The sequence below is a fragment of the Athene noctua genome, chromosome 9, assembly GCF_965140245.1.
Source record: "Athene noctua chromosome 9, bAthNoc1.hap1.1, whole genome shotgun sequence".
NCBI lineage: Eukaryota > Metazoa > Chordata > Aves > Strigiformes > Strigidae > Athene > Athene noctua.
Genome location: NC_134045.1, coordinates 6,659,782 through 6,686,886, shown reverse-complemented (window position 1 = coordinate 6,686,886; position 27,105 = coordinate 6,659,782). Strand labels below are relative to the sequence as shown.

Genomic DNA, 27,105 nt, shown 5'->3' with positions numbered 1-27,105 from the left:
AGCTCCACGGGCATGGACCCCATCTGCACTGCCAGCTCCGAGCCCAGGCATGCCCCGTTTGCAACGCCAGCACCAAGAGCGCTGGGTGCAGGCACGGGGACGGCCTGTCCCTGGCCCAGCTACTGTTTTTCATGCTGGCTGCCAAGCTGGCCATGGGCATGAGTGGGGCAGAGGAATCCAGTCAGCACATAAACACCATGGCAAGAGGGGAAAACCCCCGGGTGCCGCAGGTGCTGGAAGTCGTGAGTCCCAGTGACCCCCATTCAGCCGTGCAACACTCCTGCCCGGCAGCCTGGTGCTGCACCCCCATGTTCACCCCCCCTGGGGGGCCAGCCAAGCACCCTGGAGCCACGCCACCCTCTGGCAGGATGCTGAGACTGTCCCACCCCCAGGACAGCCACACGCAACCCAAGGGCTCCCCAAGATGGGGGACACAGCTACACGCCAGCGCTGGGCACATGGGGCTGGGGGGGCTGTCCCACATGTGCGGGAGTTGGTGGCTGTGCCATGCCAGCGCTGTGTCCCCCCCCCTTGCCGTCTCCCAGCACCAGGGGGGCCCTCAGGATGCAGCACCCTGCCGGGGGGGGCGGTGGTGGAAAGGGGTGCGGGTGGGACCCCCTGGCCTCCCCAAAGCGGTCTGCGAAGGGGGGGGGGGAGCACGGCCGTGACCCGGGGTGAGCACGGCACGGCCCCGCTGAGCACGGCCCAGCACGGCCCCCTGCTGAGCACGGCACCGCGGCACCGCCCCGCGGTGAGCACGGCCCGGCCCGGCACGGCCCCCGGGTGAGCACGGCCCTACGGGGGGCACGGCCCCGGTGAGCACGGCCCGGCCCGGCCCGGCCCCCGGGTGAGCACGGCCCCGCCGTGCGCAGCGCCGAGCACCGCCCCGCGCCTCCACCCCATAAATGCCGGGCGGCCGGCGCCGCTCCGTACTGCTGCGAACCCAGCACAGCCGAGCACAGCCGAGCTAAACCGAGCCGCGCCAAACCGAGCCGAGCCATGGACCCCCAGGACTGCACGTGTGCCGCCGGTAAGTGTCCTGCGCCGTCGCGGTGCCGTCGCGGTGCCGTCGCGGTGCCGTCGCGGTGCCGTCGCGGTGCCGTCGCGGTGCCGTCGCGGTGCCGTGCCGGCGGTCTGGGCTGACGGTCGCTCTCCCGCCCCAGGTGACTCCTGCTCCTGCGCCGGGTCCTGCAAGTGCAAGAACTGCCGCTGCCGGAGCTGCCGCAAGAGTGAGTGGGGGGCTCAGCCCGGGGGGGCCCAGCCTTGCCCGCGGGGGGCTGCCCGTGCCCGGTGGGACCCTCCTGGGCACCTCCCTGCGCCGCAGGGGAGCTTCTCCTTCCCCTGGACCCCCATGGGGACCCCCCCGACCCCAGCTCCATAGAGACCCCCCCCGTTCCCTTGTAGGACCCCCTATGGAGACCCCAGCGCTTCTCCATGGGGGCGCCTATGCCCCGTAGGACCCTCATTGGGGATCTTTCCTTCTTCACCTGGAGACCCCCCCTGCTCCCCTTTCGGGGGGGTGCCCCCGGCCCTGTAGAGACCCCAACTACTACCCCAGTGGGATCACGGCCCTTGCTCATGTGGGTGGGGGGGTCACCACTCTCCATAGAGTGCCCCTTCCCCATGGGACCCTCATCTTTTCCAACCCACCCCCTGACTCTTTTGTGTCCCCCACAGGCTGCTGCTCCTGCTGCCCCGCGACCTGCAGCAACTGTGCCAAGGGCTGCGTGTGCAAGGAGCCGGCCAGCAGCAAGTGCAGCTGCTGCCACTGAGCCGCTCGCCTCTGCCTGTAAATAGCCGGCACGCTTCGGGGACGGGGGGGGTGGGGGGCACAAAAAAGCTTGTTTTTTATGTTTTCTATTTTCTGTACCAGTGGTGAAACTGGATGGAAATAAAGGAGTTTGGCTGGAGGTACGAGTATTGCTGCTGGACTGGGCTGCAGGCTGAGCCCTGTTGCCGCTTGTGACTCCTGGGGGGGGCTGTCACTTGGGGGTGGTGGGGGGCTCTTTGCAGAGGCCTTCATGGTCTTCCCCGAGTGGGCTTTACGCCACCCCGGGGGAGAAATGCAGCATCCCAAGTTGGGGGACAGACCTCATCCTGCATGTGGGATGGCTCTGGGCATCTCTCAGCTGCTGGTCCCCCCTCTGAGGACAGGGATGACGGACAGGTCAGGGGGGTGGGAGGGTCCAGCCTCCTTCTCCACCTTTCTCTGGCTTCATGGCAGGTGTCTCTGCACCACCGTGGGGCTCCCATGCCCCAGGGGCTTCCTCTGGGTGAAAGCTTGTGGGAACAAGCATGGGGGGTGGGAGGCTGGTGTGGAGGCTGGCTGAGCTGCTGCTGGAAGGCACCTGACCAAACCTCGGGGGGGGACGTGGCTGTCTCATGGGCAGGGACAAACTCCCCCCGCCCCCCCCAAGAACTTGTGCTTTGCAAACCCCAACCAACCGGCAGGGCAGAGCAGAGCCATCCCAGAAGGGACCACTTTCCCTGTAGCTTCCTTATGCTAAATAACTTCCAGCTACACTGCCTGGCTCCTCCTGCCCCAGGCATGACCTCCAAGTGCGTTTTTCCAGCCTGGTTTTGAGGAGCACCTTGCCTGAAGCTGTGATGACCTCCAGGCCCAGGAGGGCAGACAGCCATAAGTCCTGTGTGGGTGAAATGCAGCGCTTCGCTGCCCTGCTAGTGGGTGGGAGTGTGGCAGCGGGGTGGGGTGGTACGACGGGAAGGTGCGTGGGCTGTGTTTTGCTTCCGAAAGTCTCTGCCAAGTGAGAGTCACTTTTTTATGCACAGGAGCCCCTGCCTGCCTGTACACGTCCCCTGGGTGTGCCCCACCACGGAGGCAGGTTCCCAGCCCTGTTGCCAGGGCTCACACCCTGCTGCCATCACCCCTTCCCTGCCTCTCTGGGCAGGGGAACAGCTCAGCCCGGCAGGGATGTCCCCTCCAGCCCTTGGTGGTCAGGCACCAGGGACAGGACAAATTCAAAAAGCAACATGCTGAGGCAACCCTGAAATGGAGGTCCTTGGGTACCCATACAGTCCTTTCTGCCAGCGTGGGTGGCAGAAGGTGGGGTGTCTGCAAGGGAGGAGCATGGCAGTACCAGTCCCCAGCACCCAGGGACGCTCCACGTGCCCAGGGGAGCTGCCTGCCTCTTCCCCAAAGGTTTGCCAGGCTTCAGCATGGGGCTTTGCCGCGGGTGCCCAGCCTGCTCAGCACCCAGCCTCGCCAGTGAGAAAAGCAACACCCAGCTCAGCACCCATTTGCCTTTTAAATGCGTTGTCTTAGTGCATTAGCGTGTGCCTTTTGCTTAAGCAGCCTCCCAGCACTGCCTGTTGCAACAGGGGCTTAGTGCTGGAGATGGGATTTAAGGGTTTGCTTTGCCCTAAATGCATTTAAAAAACAATAAATCTCATGGGAAGATGCTTTGCTGGAAAACAAGACTGCCAGGGGGCTGACACAGCCCCAGTGCTGCAGCCCAGTGCAGCAGGGCTGCCACCCCAGCCAGTGCAGCAGAGGGGCTGTGGGCTGAGCCCCTCCGGGGCCGGGTGCCTGCATCCTGCACCAGACACAGAGCCAGGGTGCAGACGGGGTTTCCCCTCTCCGGAAGCACCACAGGCATCAACCGCTCCCCGTCCCCAGCGGCGTGCCAGGGTGGTACATGGGCATGTGCCTCCACACCCTGCTGCTGCCAGCCTCCCCTGCCTGCTCGGGGCTCTGCCTACACGCCTGTTTGGCAGCAGCAGTTGCCTGAGAGCCATGGACCCCCCAGCCTCAATGCCCTTTCCAGCCTCCCCAGGTGTGAGGAAAGCCACAAGCCCAGCAGGATGGGTACAGGCACCCATGGGAGTTGCTGGCCTGAGATGTGCCTGGTGCCCAGCTCTGCCCATAGCTGCTCTCAGTGAGGTGGCCAGGAGCTTTCTGGTCGTGTCAGGAATATTTTCTAAGGAAAAAAAAAACTTCTTGATGAAGAGGGAGCTGCTCTCAGCCTGCACACAGCGGTGTGTAGTGGGAGGGTGATGGGAAGGCTTGATGCAAGTGGATGGTGTGCTTTATCCAGCCTCCGAGGAAGAGCGCAGCTCGGCTTGCAGAGGTGGCTGCACGTCTCCCCTGGGCACCCATGGAGCGGTGTCCTGGGCGCACGCCAGCCGGGCAGCCCTGCAGCAGGGTGCAGCACCCCGGGGGACTGTGCTCAGCACCGCTTCCGGCTCTGCACGAGCCCTGCGAGGCTGATCTGTGCCCAGGGCCCGGGTGGTGCTGGCACAGGCCCTGCGCAGAGGGGACACACCGTGCGCAGAGGGGAAGCACCCGCTGTGCAGGCAGGATGTGCACCCTGCACACCCTGCGCAGAGGAGTGTGCCCAGTGTGCAGAGGGGTGCAGCACCCTGCACACATGTGACAGGCACCCGTGCTGAGGGGACAAATGCCGTGTGCAGAGAGTAAATACACCTGTGCTGAGGGGACACACACCCTCTGCTGAGGGGTCACACACCCTGTGCTGAGGGGACATGTGCTGTGCGCAGAGGGTAACTACTCCTGTGCAGAGGGCACACACATACACACCCCGTGCTGAGGGGACACACAGACACCCCAGGCTCTGGAGACAGACACCGTGTGCCAAAGGGACACACATACACCCCAGGCTGAGGACACACACAGACACCCTGTGCCGAGGGGACGCACAGACACCCCGTGCCGAGGGGACACACAGCTGCCCCGTGCTGAGGGGACACACAACTGCCCTGTGCCGAGGGGACACACAGACACCCCGTGCTAAGGGGACACACAGACATCCTGTGCCGAGGGGACACACAGCTGCCCCGTGCCGAGGGGACACACAACTGCCCTGTGCCGAGGGGACACACAGACATCCTGTGCCGAGGGGACACACAGACACCCTGTGCTAAGGGGACACACAACTGCCCCATGCCGAGGGGACACAGAGACACCCCGTGCCGAGGGGACACACAGCTGCCCCGTGCTGAGGGGACACACAGACACCCTGTGCCGAGGGGACACACAGACACCCCGTGCTAAGGGGACACACAGACACCCTGTGCTAAGGGGACACACAGACACCCTGTGCCGAGGGGACACACGGACACCCTGTGCTAAGGGGACACACGGACGCCCTGTGCTAAGGGGACACACGGACGCCCTGTGCCGAGGGGACAGACAGACCCGTGTGCCGAGGGGACACACAGACACCCTGTGCTAATGGGACACACAGACACCCTGTGCTAAGGGGACACACGGACGCCCCGTGCCGAGGGGACACACAGACACCCCGTGCTGAGGGGACACACAGACACCCCGTGCCGAGGGGACACACAGACACCCTGTGCTAATGGGACACACAGACACCCTGTGCTAAGGGGACACACGGACGCCCCGTGCCGAGGGGACACACAGACACCCCGTGCTGAGGGGACACACAGACACCCCGTGCCGAGGGGACACACAGACACCCCGTGCTAAGGGGACACACAGACACCCCGTGCCGAGGGGACAGACACCCTGTGCTAAGGGGACACACAGACACCCCGTGCCGAGGGGACACACAGACACCCCGTGCCGAGGGGACACACAGACCCGTGTGCCGCGGGGACACGCGCCGTGCGCAGAGGGGCACTACCCCCGCGCGGAGGGGCCGGCGCCGTGTGCAGAGGGGCCGGGCGCCGTGTGCAGCGGGGCCGGGCAGCCCGCCCGCGGGACGCGGCCCCTGTGCGCCCGGCGCCGCGCGGAAGCGGCGGGGGAGGGGGGAGACGCGGCCCGGCGGAGGGGACGGGCACCCCCGGCACGCCGAGGGGACGGCGCCCCGCCGCCCGCAGGAGCCCGTTCCCCCCGGGGCGGGCGGGCGCCGGCCCGGTGCAGCCGAGCGCTTCCATGAGGATTTGCTGCCACCTGCCTGCCCGGGCCCGGCGCCGCCCCGCAGCCCCGGCGCCCGTCCAGCCCCGCTGTGCCTGACCGTCCCTGTCACCTGCCCTGCAGGGCGGCTGCTCCACCCACCCCGCCCCGGGGAGCAACAGCACTTGTCTCCGGGCAGCTCAGGACCCTCCTCCTCCCGCTGGAGAGCTGCGCAGGAGCCCGGGCAGGCTCAGGGAGAGTTGGGGCGGCACAGCCACCCCACTGGGGCACCCACCCCACCGGGACACCCGTTGTACCAAGACACCCATCCCACCAAGCCATCCCATCAGGACACCCATCCCAGCAAGACACCTATCCCATCAGAACATTCATCCCACCAGGACACCCATCCCACCGGGCCCCCCATCCTACCATGGCATCCATCCGATCCGAACGCCCGTCCTGCCAGGTTATTCATCCCACCAGGACACCCAACCCATCAACACGCCTGTCTCACCAGGGCATCCTGCCAGGGACCAGCGCACCCCTCAAAGTGGCTGCCCCAAACACTTCAGTGCCACAAGCGCTTTCTTCCTGCTCGTTTTTGGGATGAAGGTCCACAGAGGGTGTAACTGGGCACCCTGGGGCAAGCCCAAATGCAGCAGACCCCAGGGCACTGATCAGCCTGTGGCACATGGAAAATTCACTTTGTAAGTGCCGGGTCTCAGCATATAGTGCTACATACACCAGAAAGAGTTAAAACGACAGATTTTCAAAGAACACAGGCTCCAGGGAGCCAGGCGGGCACACAGCATTGGAAAAAGACGATATTTTGGTGATACTAGCCAGCCACTGAACAGCCAGTGAGTGTCAGGGTGCAGGGAGAACAAACTAATCACTTCAGAGGGGGAAAACTTGGGGTTTGCACTTTTTTTTTTTTTTTTTTTTTTTTTCCTGGGGAAGGCAGCTGAGCTGGAATGGCTGCGAGTCACTTTTGCGTCCTCAGAGACCTGAAGCAGGACTGGTAGAATTGGGCCAGTCCATGCAGGACTGTAATTTATAGCAAAAGTGCTTATGGGCCTCCCTGCACTCTAATAAGGTCCTAAATCTCTACCATGTTAGAGATGCTCCTGCCCTGGGGCCTGGGGTACAGGCAGACCCAGGCATTGAGGCAGGCAGCTCCCCAGCTAGCTACATTTTAGAGCCACCTTGGGTGTTTTTATATGCCCTAAGTGATGGCTGCGACTGTGAAAAAATGAAGTGGCAGGAAATGATTTATGACAGCTTGAAAAAAACTTGTATTTAGTGAGGCAAAGAAAAGAAAGCCCCAGGAGCCTTTGAGGAAAGCCAAGTTTTGATGCTTGTCATCCTGTGTGCAAGGAGAAGCCCTTGGCAAAATCTGGATTTTGGTGTTGGGGCAGGTGGTGATGTAATTTGCCCAAGTGCATCCCAGTGAGGGCAGATTTCTGTGCAGCTGCTTCATGGGCCAGCAGGCATGACCCCCTGGCACTTAGCAATTAGGGGGTGCCAGCACTGCCTCAAGGTTCAGAGCTGCCTTAGGTTTGGGAACTGCTTTTTACATGTGAAATTTTGGAAACAGAGGCTGAATGAATGGCGAATCCATTTGGCTTTGAAGGGCTGTAGGAAATCTCAGTGCTGCATCCATTTCCCTTGCTGACTATCACAAAAGAGGATCTGAGGGGGTCACTGCAGCTGGACTGTGGTGCTAAGGATTTCCACAGCTGGAGTAACTTCACCGGGGAGAAAGGCAGCGGGATATGGAGAGACCTGGGCAAAGGGGAGCAGGCATGTGATTCTTGCTGCTGCTTGTTAGAACAAGCCTTAAGGAAGACTGACTCACAGTTATAAGGGAGGGATTTTGAAGGTTTGATAGGTGACGTTTCGGAGCAGTGATCATGTTCATCCATCACCTCTTACACAAGCAGGTTGTTGAATGTGCACTATCAGGGTCCATGAAATTCCGATTCCCAGATCTTACCCTACAAATCCCAGGTCATTGGCAATATTGTCTTTAAGGCTTGTGCTAATGTCTTGCCCCCCTGCTATCATGGGCATGCGCCTATGAGGGGATCAAATGCAGTGTATCCCTATACACCTTCAGGAGACCATTCCACTGGTGATGGAGAGAGTACCGGCTGGCTGTGGGTTTGTTTGCTTATATATTTGGCCATAGGAGGGAAAAGCAAGACGAATTTAGCGTGGCCAGCAGGGACAGGGAAGGGATCTTAACCCTGTACTCAGCACTGGTGAGGCTGTACCTCGATTCCTGGGTTCGGTTTTGGGCCCCTCACTACAAAAAGGACATTGGATGACTCGAGCGTGTCCAGAGAAGGGCAACGGAGCTGGTGCAGGGTCTGGAGCACAGGTCTGCTGGGGAGCGGCTGAGGGAACTGGGGGGGTTTAGTCTGGAGAAGAGGAAGCTGAGGGGAGACCTCATGGCCCTCTACAGCTCCCTGAAAGGAGGGTGCAGAGACGGGGGATGAGTTTCTTGAGCCAAGGAACCAGCGGTAGGACAAGAGAAAATGGCCTCAAGCTGTGCCAGGGCAGGGTCAGGCTGGCTCTGAGGAAGGATTTCTGTGCAGAAGGGGCTGTTGGGCGTTGGAATGGGCTGCCCAGGGCAGGGGGGGAGTCCCCATCCCTGGAGGGGTTGAAGAGTCGGGTTGAGCCAGCGCTGAGGGATCTGGTGGAGTTGGGAACAGTCACTGTGAGGATGATCTTCAAGGTCTCCTCCAAACGAGATGATTCTGTAATTTTGATTTGTTACCCTCGCTTTACCTCCAACGGAATCAGCCCTCTGATGGGGTTTATCAGCATGAGTTAGTGGTGACTGTGAAGGAAGAGGGATGACAGAGGAAAAACCTCATGGGCTTTATTTCTTTCTGCATTTCTCTGGTACTTTTTTGGGTGATTTCGCCGCGGTGCGGCGTGCGCAGCGCCGAGCACACGAAGCGGGGAGGCGGGTGGCAGCCTCGAACCCTCAATCTCTGGAAACAGCGCCCCCCCCCGCTCTGTCCGTGTCCTCCTGCTGGCGCCTCAATAAAGTTGTTGTCGAGAGGGGGCGGGAGCCGGCGCGCGGGAAAGAGCGGCAGATGGGCCAATAGAAGCGCACGGAGCCGGGAAGCGCGGCGGATCGGCCAATGGGAGTGCGGGAGAGGGCGTGGGGGCGCCCAATAGGGGCGCGCGGCGCGGGGACGGCCGGCGCGGCGGCGGAGCGGGGTGGTAGGTAGGTGAGGGCGCTTTGCGGGCGTGTCATGGCTTCTCCTCATCCTGCCTCCTCTTCTCCCTTCGGTGGGTGGTGCGGGCTTCTGGCCTCCTCCCCAACGCCTTCTGAGCCCTCGGCAGCTTCCCCTCGCCCCGGGCTCCCTCTTTGGTCGCCGGGCGGGCCCTGTGGCGGGGTACTCCGGCGGGGCCTTCCCTGAGGAGAGCACCCTCAGGGAGGCGGCTGCCTCAGGCAGGGTGCGACCAGCTGCGGGCCGCGGCGCGGCCCCTGGCGCTCCCTGATGAGCCTCCTCAGCCGCAGTGCGGGCCGCTGCGGCGGGAGGCTGGTGGGGAGCACTTGCAGGCCTCCCCGTGTGCCTCTCTGGGGCTCCTCGGGCGTTTCTGTATATCTCTGCCCGAAAAATAACCCGCGTTAAAGCAGCGGAGCTGGCCTTGTAGGTGCGAGGGGTAGTCTCTTCATCCGAGTTAGTTTGTGCTGTTCAGCAGTGCAAAGCCCAGCTGCAGAAGGGGGGCTTTGCGTTTAACCAAGGTGCCATGTTGGTGCTTTAGAAAGCAAAAGCTCGTTGTCTGAATGGGGAGGTGTCAGGAGAGTGGATGTCTCTTATGTGCGTGTTTCGGCGTCTCTGTTTCAAGTTCTGCACGTGGGGGCCATTCTTTGCCGTGGTGGGGCTACTGGTTGTTTCCTGACTGTGGGAAGAGCACCTGCTGACAGGTATCTGATGGTGGGAGTGCAGGAAAGGCACAGTGTTCTCTACAGTGTCCCTGGCTCAACTCTGTTTCACAGCAGGTTTTAGTAGGCGCATGTGACCTCACAGTTGCCAAGCATTGCTTTCAGATATGTCTGTCAGGATATAGAAGGCTTTTAAATGCTGAAGGTAAACCATATATGATACTCAGGACTCTTGTGTTTTTCAGTTCAGTAGGTTTGATGCAGGACAGGATAGCTGTCTTTACGTGCTTAAAGCAGACCCTTCGGACTGTCCTTGAATGAGAATGATGACTAGCCCTTTCCCTCTCCCTCAGCTCCCAAATGCTCTCTACCAACAGCAGTACTAATTTATCATGCAAAAAGGGGTGAAACTGACTGTAAGGATTTCCTACAGAGCATCTTGGATGCAAAAAGTCTATTTCTGAATCTGAAGAATGCTATTTGCTAGTGCCTCCTAGACAAGATTCACTCCATGTTGTGGTTTTGATTTTCTGGAATCATAATGAAATGTACAGAGTTAACTTACTCTTGGTCGCAACTGCAGGCAACAGCCGAACTTCTGTGATGTGATGTTGAACTGTCTTTGTGTTAAAACTTGAGCTGTGGATGTACTGGGTATTGGTATTTAATTAGCAGTTACTGTGGTGTGCTGAGTGCCATCTGGTCCCAACATTATTTTCAACCAGAATATATTAACAGCGAGTGGAAGGGGTTGAATTGAAGTCCAAGTGCAAACAAGGGCTGCTTTCCTCCTTCAATTTGTTCATGTTGTCTTAAGGGACAGTATTTAGGTCATGGAGAACTAAGGTGAGGGTGACAAAGAAAAGCCGGTTCCTGCGTGCTTTACTGCTGTTCGCTTATGTATCTAAAAGTTTTCTTACTCCTTGGGAAAACTTCTAGGGGCTTACAAATATGAAAAGCCTAGAAATTGTTTGGAGGATATGTGTGATTCTGTCATCTAAATCCATAATGTTCCTGTAGTGATAGTATCACAGGAAATTCAGTTGGGGGGGAGGAGGATCTGGGTTTTCATGTAAGGAGTTTCAAATACCAAACTAAATGCTCTATTTAATGAGGGTCAGTTTGCCACCCTGTGGAAGTTACTGCCCTGTTGAGTCAGGTGAGATTCAGGTGCTTAAAATAAGTTCTAAGTGTTTGGAAAAGGGGGAGAGTGGTAAGATGGCAAAAATGCCAGCTGAGTCAGTTATTCAGGACATTGGGGACTTGAGACCAGTGTGAAGAACATCAAAGTCAGATGGCAGATAAAAGGCAGTATTGACAAATGCATGATGGTGTATATTGGAAAAAATAATTTTAAGTGCCTACTGTTTGGTTCCAGGTTAAACAATGAACAGGACATAGAAGAGTTGTGTGCCCCTGTCTGTCCTTTCTCACAGTGTGTGAGCAAATAATTGAACTTTATTGCCTTTAAAACTTTGAAAAAGCATTTTTGTTCAACATATGTACTGCAAGAGCTCTTTGAGATCATGAAAAGACTGGACTACTCCATGTCTACCTACGGATGAGAGGAAGAACAAAACATACAGGACTGAATGTCATCGTGGGAAGCAGGGGAGGATTAATTGGTGGGTGGTAGAAGGAACAATAAGTTTGGAAGATTGTTGTATGGCCTGTTCAGGATTTTCCTGCATCAGCCTTTTGTTGCTGGGGGAACGGGCTGTTGTACCAGATGGAGTGCCAAGTATAGCTTGAAGCTTTTAGGTACTTGTTTTTAAGCTGGCCATATATCCTGATTTTGTGTTTTGAGTGTAGCTAGGGTATGGAAGTTTCCGATTTGCTAGGTTTGATTAAACATTTATTTTTGTGCACCCTCTAGCATGTAAATGTGCAGTAGCTATTTGGGTTGTACTTGGTCACTTCCACTTGTGGAACTTGGAAAAATAAGGCAGGAAGAGACTACAAGAGTTGACCCCAATGATGTGTCTGCTCTTGGTGAGGGGTCAGTAGGCCTACACCATTTCTTCTTTATGCGTGTTCTACTTGTAAAAAGCTCCAGTCTGCATTCTTAGGAAGCAATTTATTTCAGTGTCTGACTAATATCCTATAAATGTCATTGTGCTTTCCTCTAAAAACAAACAAACTTTTCTCCACCTGCTCTTTGATTTCTATCTCTGCATTTCTTAATCAGTTCTCCGGTCTGTAACATGGGGATCATGTTGCCGACTTCCTCTTGGAAATGTCTGGATGTCTGCTTATGCGAAGTGCTGTGCAAGAGCTAGGTATTATTGCTGCTGTTCATACAAAATTCCCCAGGCCTGCAGAATGGGCCTTTTACTTATTCATGTTTAGCTTTGTAGACAGAAGCTGCTACACTATCTGTAGCAGCCTGAGCTTGGAAAAAGCACTTTTGCCTCAGAGGTTGGCTGCAGCAAGTGAAGAATTGGCCACTTTCTCTTACTAGTGTGCCCTTGTGTCTTCCTTCCAAAAGAAGCTTGTCAGGCTTGGTTTTTTGAGCGCTCTGGAGTGGGAGCCTCTGTGAGAGGGTGACGATGGATTTCTTCCTCTTCAATGCCTATTTTGAGGAATCTCTTTGTAACTTGCGGAACTGTATTGATCCATCTGCTATTTTGAATGTAGTGGGTGAGGCTTTCCTTCTCCCATGTGTAGTCTTCCTCCTTTCTGTTTTTTTCAAAGCACTGGAAAAATCTGAATTTTTTAGTCTGGTTCTCAAATTTAATTAATTAGACACAAAACCTCTTAATATGGGAAATAAAACAGACGCTTGCATGGGCATTGGAGTATTTCAGCTTTGCATCTTTCTGAAGCTAGTACAGTAAAATGTTCATCGTGGCCATATTTGGAATATAATAGCTACAGTGTTCTTCATTAGATAGCATTGTACTTCTCTTGAGGAGCTTTTAGGGTTTCTTAGGTCATCATTTATAACCTGAATAGAATTTAGAAACCTGTCATCATCTTTTCTAGTTTCTTTTTGGCTTAAATCCAGTCAACTCGTACAATATATAGTGTTTATTTGTGGTTTTAAATGTTGGGGAAACATTAAACTGGTGTTTAATGGAATAGTAGTCTAATGCAGCAGCTCCTATTGATAAGTCATCAAAGTTGTTTTACAGAAGAGCCTTTTCAGTTCTGGCTTTTAGCCCAAGGTCGATCTGATTTCAAATAAGTTAGTTTAATTTCTGATGTATTTTCTTTTCCTTAGGTGTCAGTTGTTGCTCTTTCCCCAGCCAGACATGAAAATCTGCCATCGGTCTGCTCGTTACTGTGGTAGCAGTTTCCATCTTGCACAGCAGCATTAAGAGTCAGACTGCAGTCTCTTGAATGCAGTAAATTCTGTCAGGGTGGAGACAAAGTTGTTCGTGTTGTTAGTCTAAATATTTGAATTCTGTTGCTTAGAAAAAGCAGTTTAGTGCTGGCTCTTTAGATAAGTTTTGAGCTGTCATTTCCAGTGCTTGGTTATAATCACAGGTAGTTTAACTTGTTCCAAAATAACTAGTTTATTCTGTATTTGCTGAATTTAATTCAGTCTCGGAGTTGTTGCAATTGTCCTACCTTGGCAAATTTATGGGACAGACCTTATATGGTATTGATGTGGAGACAGCGGCTGAGAAGTGCAGGTTTGGGAGCAGTTTTATAGTGCACTGATTCTCCATGCTTTTGGTTTCAGTGCTCTGAGAAGTTAGCGCCTTCTTATGCTCTTGGCTTTTAATCTTGTTGGTAATGAAAAGAGGAAGTGGACCAGATCGGATCAAATCAAGCTGAATTCTGTGCTGTTCTTGCAGTTGCTACTCCCAGAGGATCTGATCCGTTCTTAACTGTACGGGAGTATGGCTGTTCTGGTCGGTGTCTGCCAACAGAGACTGCTTCTGGCAGGGGTGCACCGGAGTTACTGCAAGTACACACTGGAAAGATGTTCTGTACTGCATTGCAGGGCATGAAACTGCTTATTTCCACCACCTCCCCTCCTCATTCCCCCCCATCTCAGTGACATGTGAATCTGTTCAAACAAATCTAGTCCCTGCTATCTCACCTGATTAACAAGTCAGTGCAAATATGCTGCCTCCCCCAGTAGCTCCCAGCTATCCAGAAGTGGGTGGGGAGTGCTTGTGAAATTCTCCATTCCTGGATGCCGGCTGTTAGAGTTTGTCCTGGCACCCAGGCAGTAGGGATCAGTTTCTCTAATTGCATATGTCTGAATGAATCATCATGCAGTGCTTTTAAATCACTTGTCCAGACAGACACAAGCAGTGCTATTGCACTGCTAGTTGTGATTGGGAATGGTGGTGAGACTGAGAACGTGAGGAATATTAAAATTATAGTATTAAATTGCTTTGCTGTGGTTGAGGGGTGCCAAGAAATGCTTGAACTGCAGGCTATTTTTGGTCTGTGAAAATGCCCTGTTTTCTTCTTGGTGGGCTCTCTTGAACCAGATAGTCTCCATTGATTTTACTTTTGAGCTGGAATTAATGCTTGTGATCTGGTTTGTCTTATTTGATGCTAGACACTTTGGGTTAGGGTGTAAATGTTATGAGAGAGAGATTGTACTGGAGATTCCCATGTCTGCAGCACCATTCAGCAAGACTAGAGTTCTAAGATCTTCTGTGGCTTTACAAAGATGCGAGGTGCTCATAGTATGTAGCTGATTTAGCTGCAAATCATGGATTTGGTGTGTAAGGTTGAGGGTCTGGGTTTCGTATTTAATTATTGTCGACACTATTGCAGCTACATGTTGTTTTTCCAGGCTGATCCCAAGCACGTCCATTTTTGTCCATTCTGTACAAATAACAGGCTCCATTCTAAATGTGGAATTGTATGATGCGCTAACGACCTCATCTGTTACAGCCCTTGCCTTACGCTGTGTAGTTTCTTTAACTCTCATTTGGTCTCTGCAAGCAATTCTCACAAACACTGGTGAAACATTCTGCATTCATCAAAGTTACATGTATCTTTTACATTGGAACCACATGTACTCACTTCTTTTGACTTTGGTGGTTTACTGATGTATGGCTTGACACATTTTTAATAGATGGCTAGTTATGGCTGTCTATGTACACATATATGCTCGTCTCTTGCTGTTAATTTAACACCATGTTTATGTGTGTTTTCAGCCCTCATATATATAAATATACCTATGCATGTATCTCCACTTAGAATATATAAAAATATAGAATCGTAGAATACCTTAAGTTGGAAGGGACCCATAAGGATCATCGAGTCCAACTACCCAAACTACTTAGATATATGTGAATACAAGTAGTTTATAGCTAAGTCAACACCAAATTCTTCACAGGAACTTCCCTGCTTTCGCTCACCTTTGTATCAAGGCAATATATGAACTGTCGTATGCCATCTGCATCTTCTGACAGGTCCATAGAATTGCCTTAAGAACATAGGCCTGCAAGACAAAGCTCTCTGAGACCACTTGAAAGTATTTCCTTGATATTTTGTGCTTGGGGAGGATGGGCAGGGGAGTATCCTGTTCTGGAAGACCTGCTCTTGCCGGTCTGCCTCTGTCCGTGTAGGTATTGAAACTGTTTATAGCTGACCAAGAATTTTTCTCTCTTTTTCTGAAGGTTTCTTTGTGTCTTGAGTGAAACCTGCAACTGAGATGGATACTGAAGGCTTTGGAGAGCTTCTCCAGCAGGCAGAACAACTTGCAGTGGAGACAGAAGGTATCTCCGAACTCCCTCATGTAGAGCGCAACCTGCAGGAGATCCAGCAGGCTGGGGAGCGCCTGCGTTCCCGCACACTGACCCGCACTTCCCAGGAGACTGCAGAGGTTAAGGCGTAAGTACGGAGCACCGGCCCTGGAAACTGTGCAGAGGGTAGAAGCTGTTTATGGGTCTGGTTTCTAATAATGTGTGGCGAGTCTTGCCAGGAGGACATGCCCCCAGAGAACAGAATGATTGCAAAGCTGGGGGTGTGTTTCCCCCCCCCCCCCCCCCCTCTTTCTCCTACTTATAAAAAAAAGTAGCAATTGAAAGATTTATCTGAGGAGCTACCATTCCTGATTTCAGGCACTAAAGCCAGAAAGTGCAGTACCTTGTTCTGGCTGCTGCTGAAGACATTTACCAACACGCTATAGAATTTTTCTATCTGGAAGGACTTGGCAGCTATGCAGTACTGCAGTGGAACAGCAAAAGAGTTCAGCAAGGCTGAGGTGGTTACATATACACATAGGGCCATTCAAAGCTTGGTTTTTGTGCAGTTTTAATAACACAGCTCGGAGCACTGTCTGTATGTGACTGCTGACCTAAATATTGGCAATGAATTTGGGTTTAGAGTTCTGTCTGTTCAATACTAATTTCATACCTCTACAATTTCTTCCTTATAGGTCTGTTCTTCTTGGGTCTGGAGGGCTTGATATATCTCACATTTCACAGCGTCTAGAGAGTCTAAGTGCAGCCACTACATTTGAGCCTCTTGAACCTGTGAAGGACACTGACATCCAGGTAGGAACACTTCTGACATGTCAGTTACACTGCCCTTGTAACTGCCCTTCCTGCCTTGTGGTTCAAAGTTCTTCAAAGGGCACGGTGGAAATAGTCTTGCACAGTGTTTGATTCACTGGCTAGAGAAAGTACAGAGGAAAGATGATGCCTTCAGTGATGAAAGATGTTTGAGTTAGCCATCAGAAGTAGCATTAAGTACCAGAGCAGCAGAAGTACTTCAAGTTCCAAACTCTTGCTGAAGTCAAGAGGAACTAGGTATGTACTTACTGCCTTAGCGCACCTGTCTTTGTTGGCTTTGTAAGCCTAAATTGCACAGGGATACCTCTCCCTCATAGTTTTGAGATCTTTATGTCTGATTGGAAAAACACATGTGGAACCACTTGCATTTTTTGAGGTGTTGGAATAGGGGGCATTTAAGTCAATGTGCAAAAGAGGTGAGTAGCTTTATCTTCACTGTAACTCAAATATCATAGCCTTGTCTTGATGGTAGACTCTGCTGTATTTTATGTTTTTACAACAGATTTAATCTTTTAAATTTTCCTGTACATATTTCCCCAGGTGTCTTAGAAATTAATGTGACCCATCTATTTTTGCTTTATGATAGTTGCCTGCTCTTGTAGAATATCTTCATGATGAAGAAATCTGTGTTATTTGTTACTCTGTTAAGAGCTGGTTATGGAATTGATGTTGTGGATTGCATCGAAGATAACAGTCTGAATTACTGGTTATCATTTTGAAGCTTATAGTCTCTCTCTTTACTGGCAGATGGCTAAGTCAGGAGGGTCAAAAGATTTGCAAGCTCTTCTTTTTTGTAGAAATAGTGTGCCCTAAACTACTTTACTTCCAAAGGGGAAGGGAGGTGTGTGAAGTTACCCCATTTGATCTAATGGTATGTTTTGTTTAAGCTTTTGGATGCTTGTCCATTTTGTGTGGACAGGCCCTTAGTCTAGTTTCATTCTAGTGTTAGGTGCCCTGTAGTCTCCTGTCTTCAGGCAGATTTACTTAATCCCCTATTCTCTAAGGCCCACAGGCTGTGTGGGTGCCCCAGCCCTGTGGCGAGAGGTTTCCTCCTCTCAGTGTGGGCTGTAGTCCTCTGTGCTGGGCTGCCTTCAGTCCTTGGGCTGGGAATACAGAGGGGCAGCTGTGCCTGTGTGAGAGCTGACTGCTCGGAGCATCTGACAGGTTTCTCAAAGATGCGATTTCTTGTGCATTTGCACCTCTTCACCTTCTGGCAATTCCCAGTGTATTTGGCTATCTTCTCTTACCTTCCCCAGGTGATTTTTTTTCCCTCTTTTTCACTAAAGATGTGGAGACTTTATCTACTGCATAATCATAGAGTGAGAGCTCTAAACCATTGGTATTGTTTGCTTTCTGTCTTTTGTCGTGTTATTCCTTTGTTCCCATTTCTGATGTTGTATTTCTAATTGGTGATGTTAAACTTGCCACATGTCTTCCTTGACCTCATTCTATCTAGATTTTTTTTTTCCAAGAACTCTACTTTTTTTTTTAGGTTTACTACTGCTGTTAATTCTTTGATTTCTGGTGGTTTTCCTTTCTTCTTTAAAACTAATGGTATGTTCTCAAGTCCAGAAGCAATGGAGCTTTTTGACTCTGGATCTGAGATTTGTGGCATGTGAGAAATTGGATAGGATGGTGTAGTACTCACATTTTACTTGGTTTTACTGGTTACCTAACCAAAATGTGAAGGCTTTCTTCTTTCTTAATTATTCCAGATCTCAAGATCTTACCATTTGATTCTGGTATATTCTGGTGGTCTTCTCAGTATATTGTTTCATCTACAGTATATTTTGTTTATGATTCGTGTCAATATTTGAATGTTTTTCATCAGAATGCATTTATTTCTTTAAAAAACAAGGTGTTTAAGTTTGAATTCGTTGCAGTTGACATTATGGACTAAGCTTGCTGTAAACTATTAAAATTATTTAAATAAAAATAAGCATTTTTATTTTTTTGAGTTTAAAAAGTGACAGATGAGATTTCTTAATTGGAAAAGCTTGAAGGATGTGGGAGGAGATTTTTTTAACTCTTACCACCTGAAATCAAGAGATTTTTTCAGCTGTTCTTAAACAAATTTGGTATCTGAGACCCATTGATTAACTCCAGTTGATTTCTGTGGGAAATGGGTACTTACCTTGCAAAGGCATTCTTCAGAGTTTGTTCACTATTGGTCTGTTAGCATGTTTAGGTGCTGAAATACCTCTGTGTCTGTCCATCATTTTCAATCTGTCTTTTTTGCTACTGAAGTTAATGATTTCTTTGGTCTTATAGAGACAATTTGAAATGCAAACATTTTGAAATAGAAGCTGGATACTTTTTACTTTATATAAGGCATTTTGATTGACTAAACATTTTTATATGGCCTATTTCTCATAGGATTCTAGTTCATCCTAGTAGAGCTTGATGCAAAATACATGTGTAAGAGCCTGTGTAAGCCTCATCTAGTAAATACCTTTCTCATTCATTGTTTTCAAGCCTAATAAAAAATGTTTAAGATTCTGAATAGATACTGTGCTTTTAAAATAAGTTTATATTGTGAATATATAAATATAATTGTATCCTCTTTTTTGGGAAAAGCTTCAAATTTAGCATAAAACCCGTAGTTAATTGTAAATCAATGTGTTTAAATGGCCAAATCGGCCAGTGAGATTCAGCCTGTCCTTTAGGAAAACAGCTAGAAAGTACAAATGAAAAATGGGATGGAAATCAATCATTTAAATCAAAGTTCCCTGCTTGCTGTTTTGAATCATGATTAACACTGGTGATTTAATCAGTGATCACTTTAATTTAGATCTAACTACTTATGTCTGAGGCCTAATACATGTGTGCTTTGAATCTTAAATTTTTTTGCAGGCCATGTGCAGAAAACATTCACAGTAAATTAGTTAAAACTGGTTTGCAGTAGGAAGCATGGCAAGGTGCTCCATTTCAGATCATCTTGCAGGCACATGAGTGAAATGTCAGTTTTAAATGTTTTGTCCCCATTTGTTTTGCAGTTAACAGGTGCAGGGATTTTTATGTTTTGCAGAACATCATCCTCTGCTCTGTCTGAAGATATTTGCAGGCAAATCTCAAGCTGTCTGGCTGATGGACAATGGTCTGTTATCTGAAAGTAACTTTCCTAGTGTATGGACAAGTCACTGCACTCATCTCTAGGTTCTGGTATGCAGTCATCAACAAGATCGTGGCCTTTCAGAGTAGCTTTTATTAAGTTTTTGTTGTTAGTTATACAAGAGGACCTTCATGTTATACACTGTTGTCTTCTGATTATCTCTGTTAACGAAGTAGGTCTTAATTATTTGATGCCTTAAAGATGTGCTACAAAAGCTTCTTTCGCTTGTTACTTTTTCTTATACTTTCTGATGATTGTTGGGAATTGTTTTCATTCTTCCTAGCTAATTAGTTTTGTAAGGCTTCTTCAGGCTTGTATTTATTTCTGTCCAGATACAGCTATCCCTTTACACTGTGTAGAATTCCCTCTCCATAAGATGCTTCTGTTGTATCCTGGAAGGCAGTGTGGATCTCATTTATTGTTTTACAGGACTTCACTGTATGTCTGCCGTTGCTCAGTATTTACACAGACATACTGGTAGGCTTTAATTCTGTGGGTTGGGAAGGGCTGTTCTGTTCTGCATCAAGCTTGCAGCCTGTACTTTCTAGCATTACCACTACTCTTTTTCTTAACCAACAAAAACTTCTTCCCAAGTACTTAATTAACTTGGTTCACAGTTTACTGTCAGTATTGTAGGCTCAGCTGTCCTTTCTCAGTCCCATCTTTTCCTGATGCTTAACACACATACTCACAAGCCTATGCAGGTGGTAGGAAATTTATTTAGCCTTAAATCCTGTCTGAAACATACTTGTTGTTTGTAGATTCTTTAACACTTTAGTTATTCTTGTGTGTGTGGTACCCCTCAAGCTTCAGTTTCAGCAGGTAGTGTTGTCAGTTCATAAATACTGTATAGCATCATTTGATTGAGAGGCTGAAACTTTTTCCAGGTAAGCACCTGAAACTGCAAGTCTGTGCACTCTTCCGCCCTGTAAAGCTGTGGTGGTACTCTGCATTGGTACAACCTACATACACCACAACGCAGGAGAAGCTGATGCCTCTGGAGGTGAATATGGGCACCTGTGACGGAGGCATAGATGTAATGCTTCGCCTTTGACTGCTTACGTGAAGGTCACAAATATGATTAAAACTTTATTGTATGAATTTTAGGGTTCTGCTTGCTTTTGAATTCTATCAAAGCTTTGGCATGAAATTACTCCTTAGGCTTCCTGCCATGTGCTCCCACATTGTTCCTTTGCACCCAGTGATTTCTCTGAGCTTGAGCTTTGCTTGAGCTTCTCTGGCCTTCTTACCTGAAGTATTTACTTACTGTCTCTGTTCCTTCCTTCATTGCGGTCTATTCTAGCAGCCCATATGTGGGTAGCATAGAGAGATATGCTAGATATAATTTCTTAAATGGTGGCAGTCAGCACAGCAGAAGGAAGATTCCAGGAAATACCCTGTCTCTTATATAGAGAGTAAAACACAGCAAGAAAAATCAGAGGAGAGCATCCTAGGGCATGAAGTCCCAGGACACTGATGTGAGACATTCAGAAAGTGTTAAAAGAATCTAGGAATTCACCTTAATAGAAGCCTTAGCTTGGGTTAACAACCAAGAGAGACTTTCTGTACAGAAACACTTTTAAATGGTACTCCATAGTGCTGACTAAAAAGGAGTGCACCAAATTGCAGCTCAATTAATTATCTGAATTATTTATCAGTTGTAAAATGTAGATTACTTGTACATAAAAGGGTTGTGAGTCCAGGAAATGTCTCCCACTGGAGCAGTAGGCCGGGAAGATTATGAAAAAGATTCTAGGCTTGCCATTAAATTATAGGAATTTGTGTTTTTCCTTTCTCATTTCAAAGATTGTGTTTTTAAATTGCACTGAACACAACAAACACTTCTTGCAGCCAGTCAAGTTCATAATTCCTATGTCAAGAATTTATAAAGATCAAGATTTTCTGTATTTGTCAAAAAGCCCTATTTTGGCAAAATCTTTTCAAAGTCGAATACGGTAGTCAAGTGATTCTTGATGTTCTTGATGCCATATTTAGCACATAAATGCATGTTGGGTTTTTTGTTTCTTTGTGGCTTTTAAAAATCCCAGGTAAGGGTTGACCATGCAAGCTGGTATCCCAAAGATGAGGTGTATGTGTATAAACATAATATTGATATTCTGTTCAGAAAAGGTATTTCTTCACTCTTCCACAGGTGCAAACTGTGATGTCCCCTTCTAGTGAACACTTGTAGCAGACCTCTGGGTAATGGCAGCGAGAGAGGAGGAATTACTAGGAGTGTATGGGAAGGCTGCACTGTCATAACATGGGAGCTAGGACCTGGCCTTTGCACGTGTGCTGTTTGGTTTATGTATGGATGTTGGAGAGAGGTTTGGTGCTGCTCTGGTAGACTTGTTTGGGGTACCTGGTAGGGGTCAGTTGCAGGATCTAGGCCTGATTCATACCTGATTTGACTGATTACCGCGTATGTTACGCTTTACTGTGTGCTTTGTGTTTTGAATGTGATGGCTTGATACTTAGATTTAGCTCCTCTGTATACTTGTTTTGAAATGTCTAAGCCCGAAGTCATGATAATTTTAAGAAGTGGTGTTGCTTTTGCTTTTAAGGCTTTGTTCAGCTCTGTGCAGATCTGTGAAATAAGTGCTGGAAATGGACATGAGCGCTCCTTGTGTACACTGCTTATCTGCTTAGAAAGTTTGAGGTGAAATCCTGGCTCCATTATACTGAAGGAAAATGTTGTTGAGTTACCTCATTTGTACAACCATTTCACCTCAGCCTTTTGATCTAGGCAGATCTGAAATTAAAGGTTGCTTACCAGGGTTTGGTTTTGATTTCTGGATGTGGATGTTCAGAGTATTGACTGAGTAGCTCTCTGGAGGTCTAGATACAGAAATAAGAGCTTTTATCTAAATGAGGGCAGAAGGTTAGACTGAAATCTGTCCAAGTAGCAACTGAGGCAGACCGAAATTAAGTATATAGGATATTTCCAATTTTTTTCAGAGTAATGTAAACAGGCTTTGCATCAAAGGCAGCTTTTGACTTCTGTTTTAGTGTTGTAGAATCTGGGACCCATGATGCTCACCCCAACATTATGTTCTGTTTGTGTGTATATATGTATATGACTCAATAATTTAAAAATGCTTACTCTGACATTAGGTACCGAAAGGGTGCGTTATTCAACCAGTGAGCTCTTACTGTTATTTTATATTACCATTTGTGATGTACTTTGTGGTATCTGCTAGAATAATACCAAAGCCTGTGGTAATCTACTAGAGTGTAACTAAAATCAGAGTTTATAAATGGAAATGCTGACACAATCTTAAAGGGGCAACCTCAAGTGCTGTTCACCATCCATTGTTTTCATTAGCTTAGCCTGAAAATGCATTTTTCCTTTTGTAGATTTTGTCCTTTCCCATTTGCCAAACATTGATTTCTCCCTCCCCAAGTCCTTCAGTTCTAATGGAGCTTGAAATTAAGGTGGCTTTATTTTTCTGTTGTTTCCTTGTTCACCCTAATCGATGATGCCAGCACAGCTGTGGGGACCTTTTAACCATTGCAGAGCCAGGATAGCGAATGCAAGAAGACAAGCTTCTACCTTGGTGGGTTTTTTTAGGGTCAGTCTTAGCCGTTGGTTCCTTTGTGTTGCTGCAGTTGGAATGGAAAATATTATTTGTAGTCGTAGTTGTGAATTCTTCAAAAGCTGTCTTATGCTCTAAAAATAGCTCCAAAACTACCTCTCTACAAAGGTTCTCAGAAGTAATTGTTTTCCTCCCATTACTAGTGCATATCAGTATCAAATCCTGCTATCTTCTTTGCCTAGATTGTCACTGATTTCATTCAGGATTTGACCCTTAATGTATACATTTAGGCATGAAAATGAAGAATGTAAGTGTCCTGGTAATTAAACGTGGCCAGAGGCATTTTTAACAGAATTGAAGAAAGCAGTGAAGTGGAATGAACGAGTATTTTGACATGCAGCAGATAGATTTAAGGGATGTAGGCCTTAGAAATATAAATTACAGAAACTTCATCTTGTCTCTGACGTGTTTGCAAGCCTCCCTTCTTTTTAGGTAATGTGTAATCATTTTACGTAAACCTCTAAAGAAAAGCTGTAGCCTGTCTGTGGCTCTCTGCTGGGTGATGAGACTTGCAAGGGCTTCTGCAGCTCACAACCTTGGCGAGGCAGCTGGGAGCTTGGTGGCCTGTTTGCTGCCTTCCTGGCACTAAGAGTCTTCCAGGGTCCCTCCAAATGAACAGGGTGGCCCCGAGTTTCCCAAGGCCTGTGCTGGGCAGAGAATGCCCAGGGAAACGCCAGGGTGTGCGTAGATGGGATGTGTCTATGGTTTGAGTGCAGGCTTCTCTATTTCATAGATAGCATGGGTGCTGCTTGGTTGTTTGGGTTCTTCTGTTGTTTTTTGTTGCGGTTTTATAAGTAAAAACAAAAAACCAACCCAACAACCACCCCCCCACCCCCAAAAAAACCCCAACCCTTCTTTTGGCACTGTATACAAAGAGAAAAAAGCAGCTTAGAACATTGGGAATGTGTTTGGGGGTTCTGGGTGTTATTTCCTTGCTTGTCACTTTTTCCTTCATGTGTTTAGCTTATATCTAAGCAGCAGTTTTCTCTAGTTTTCGGTACTGGTTTAATAGCATGGTTTAGCAGTGGAGTTTTAAATTACCCTGGCCCTAAAAACAAATACTGCACCCCCTAAAAACTCAAACCATGGCACATTTAATGTAGAACACTGGTGTTTTGTTAGTTGGCCAGATTACAATTACTCAGTAAATGTAGTGATACTGAATTACTTCAGATTTCTTTTGTTTGCCTGGTTGTATGCTAACTGGTGTAATTATGTGCTGATCTTCCAGTTCATCGTGGTTCTTTCTGATCATGGATTACTAACCCTAAGGGGCTAGGAATAGGGAGAGAAGAGACATCATCTGCCTTTTTCTTTCATCATGGGTAAACAAGAGAGTATGAAAAACTTTATGCTAATGCAAGGTCATGAGATGGAAAAATTGAGAACTCTTGTTCTAGTAGCTGTGTTTATTGATCTATTTAAATTCTGCTATGTCCTGGCACATTTTATATTTCCTGTCTGCTTAATCCAGATATGTTCTTTGCATCTCAAATAGGTACGACTGTAGACTTTTAATAACCATCTTTGAAGTATCTATGATAAATATGTTAAAACAAAGACCAGATTTTGAGTTGTAATACTTGACTTCATTCCCTCCCTCCCCTTCTTTCCTCCTTATTGTTATAAACTGACTTCTTAAATTTGGCTGAGTCAGAGTTTTATTTAGCAAGCGGCAACAAGCAAAACAGCGCTGGGCGGCCGGGGAGTCTCCTGCTCCAATAACGGCCCGCACCCCCCGGGCATTTTGTTTCAATCTTATACTATGAAGTGTTACATAGTCATTATACACTTATGCATATACATTACTTGGACCCGCCTATTCCCGCTTCGTATGGTAATTAGCTTATCAGTCTTTCACGCTTGCGCAGAAGCTGTTAAAAATACGGGTAAGGGTCTCCAAATTATGGGTGGTGGTCGTTTGGGATGAAGGCCGTAGGTCCTCCTCACAGTGTACTTTTCACCTTTCGCCTGGAATGTGATGATCCACTAAGTCTGCAGCGTCCTTATCAGCCTAGGCCCAGCAGTCTCTTTGAATAAGGAGATTTATGGTCGTGAACACTCTCTTGTTTGCTTAATTGGGCATCTGCAACTCTTCACACCTTTTGAAGTGCAGATGCTTCTTCTCTTGTTGTTCCCCCCCCTTTCTTCCTGTCACAATTCACACTATCATGTTAATTCAATTAAACATTTGCTGTTAGTCTTGCACAACATACAATAGATCATATACACTATCATGTTAATTCAATTAAACATTTGCTGTTAGTCTTACACAACATACAATAGTTCATATGACAGTTTGCTTTTCTATTGTCTTCTTACTGAATTTGATGAACAGACGATTTACTACCTATCACAATCCCCCCTTTTTCTTTTCACCATGTTGTTCATCAAATCTTTCGAGTGCCTGTCGGCTCAGGATGAAAGTTTCTTCCAATTTCGGTGTTCCCCCCAAAGGTTCACGCTTAGTTCCCATGATCATTGAATGAGCTGTTTCTAATCTATTCTTAATGATTGTTACTACCCTGTCAAATACACAAGGGCCAAAAGTTAAGGTTAAAATTAAGAGGATAAGTGGCCCTGCTAAGGTTGACAGTAAGGTACCTAGCCATGAGGAGTGACTAAACCAAGATTGATACCAACTCTGTTGCTCTTCCCGTTCCTTTTTTCTCTTTTCCAGTCCTTCCCGTAGTTTAGTCATGGTATCTCTTACTATTCCGGTGTGGTCTGCATACACACAACATTCTTCTCGAAGTGCTGCACATAATCCTCCTTGTTGTAAAAACATTAAGTCTAACCCTCTTCGGTTTTGTAGTACTACTTCTGATAAGGACCTGACAGACTTTTCTAAAGCAGTAATTGATTGTTCAATTCTTACCAGGTCCTCATCTACAGCCATTCTCAATGTTTTAAACTCTTTGCTTTGTTGTACCAATGAAGCCACCCCCGTGCCTACACCTGTTCCTCCTAAAATCATTAGGGTGGCTATTGTTAATGCTGTGAAAGGTTCTCGTTTAGACAAGTGGTGGTTTTGGGTAATTTGTGAATTAAAAACAAATTCTTCAGAGTGGTAAAAGATTTTAGGAACAATTGCTACCTGAATACAATAGTCTGAGGATTTATTGAATTGTTGCAATGACAGGCAGGGTGTCACTCCTATAGTGGAACAAACCCACTTAGTGTTCTTAGCAGGTATTAACCACTTTGCAGGTCTCTCTGGTTTCTGTGACTCCTTTCTATTATTCTTGGCACACAGTTGTTTCTTGTGCGCTGGGACTTTGCCTATACACAAACCTCTTCCTGTTATTTGGGTCAATGTAATTCCTTGCTTCTCTGTGTTCCATATACACTGTGCAGGGTTAGTGCCATTTACCCGTTTGGGTTTCTTGTTTACTCCTACAGCTTCATAGAAAGGTGGTTTGATCCCATAACACAGCCAACAATGTTCAGTAAGATTTGGATTTGTTTTGTTTAGTAATTGGTAACTGACTTGTATCATTTTCCAAAGGGGGTTATCCCCAGTGGTTTCATCAGATTTTTGGGTGGTTTGATTGCTATTGATCCTTGGAATTGTTGTTATGCTTTCCTCGGTTTCTTCAACCAGTTCATCAGTCAGTATCAGATTGGGCCCTACCAGTATTGGATCATTTGGGACTGGTTTTTTTTTCTTATTTGAATAAAATTGCCCCTATCCTTTCCTGACTCATAAAGCCGGATTCCCCAACTTTTTCCTACGAGCCAACTAGAATCTTGGGGTTCAGTTACATTCAACATGAGATACTGACACCAGTTCTTTGGACCCTCACGAGTTGCTGTGAAACCTGGTCTCAGGGAATCCTTGGGAGGAATGATGCATTTGTCAGGTCCCCATTGTACCTTTAAATATCTATCCGGCCCTGCTTCTGGTACCCAATCTGAGGCTATAGTTTCACATCCCCAATACTTACAATAGAATTGGTCAGGATAATTGCAGTAGCTTTTTCCTGGGTTGGAACTGGGGCAAATATAAAATCCTGAGTCCTGTGTGCAAGGCATTACGGGCACAAGGGTACACAGGGAACTTATAAATGATGGTGCCCCTGATGTTATTACAGTCTGTATTTGCTTTTGGCTACCCCTTTCAGCAGTTAGGGTCCATTCAAAAGGTTGATGGG

The 27,105-nt window shown here is 48.3% G+C and overlaps 2 protein-coding genes across 3 annotated transcripts in view; both read left to right on the top strand.

Annotated features, from left to right (window-relative positions):
* Positions 1 to 872: 872 nt before the first annotated feature.
* On the top strand, positions 873 to 1,910 carry LOC141963700 (metallothionein-2). The gene is made up of 3 exons (XM_074913276.1): positions 873 to 1,030; positions 1,164 to 1,229; positions 1,678 to 1,910. The coding sequence occupies exons 1-3, from the start codon at positions 1,000 to 1,002 to the stop codon at positions 1,770 to 1,772; spliced, it is 192 nt and encodes a 63-aa protein (XP_074769377.1). The 5' UTR covers positions 873 to 999; the 3' UTR covers positions 1,773 to 1,910.
* A 7,139-nt stretch (positions 1,911 to 9,049) lies between these two features.
* The window catches only part of NUP93 (nucleoporin 93), a 92,520-nt gene continuing 74,464 nt past the window's right edge, over positions 9,050 to 27,105 (top strand). The window contains exons 1-3 of one of the 2 annotated variants that reach the window (XM_074913278.1): positions 9,050 to 9,086; positions 15,347 to 15,560; positions 16,108 to 16,225. In XM_074913278.1, coding sequence (XP_074769379.1) covers positions 15,382 to 15,560; positions 16,108 to 16,225 — 297 coding nt within the window. In that variant the 5' untranslated portion in view covers positions 9,050 to 9,086; positions 15,347 to 15,381. The other variant, XM_074913279.1, reaches the window with a different exon arrangement.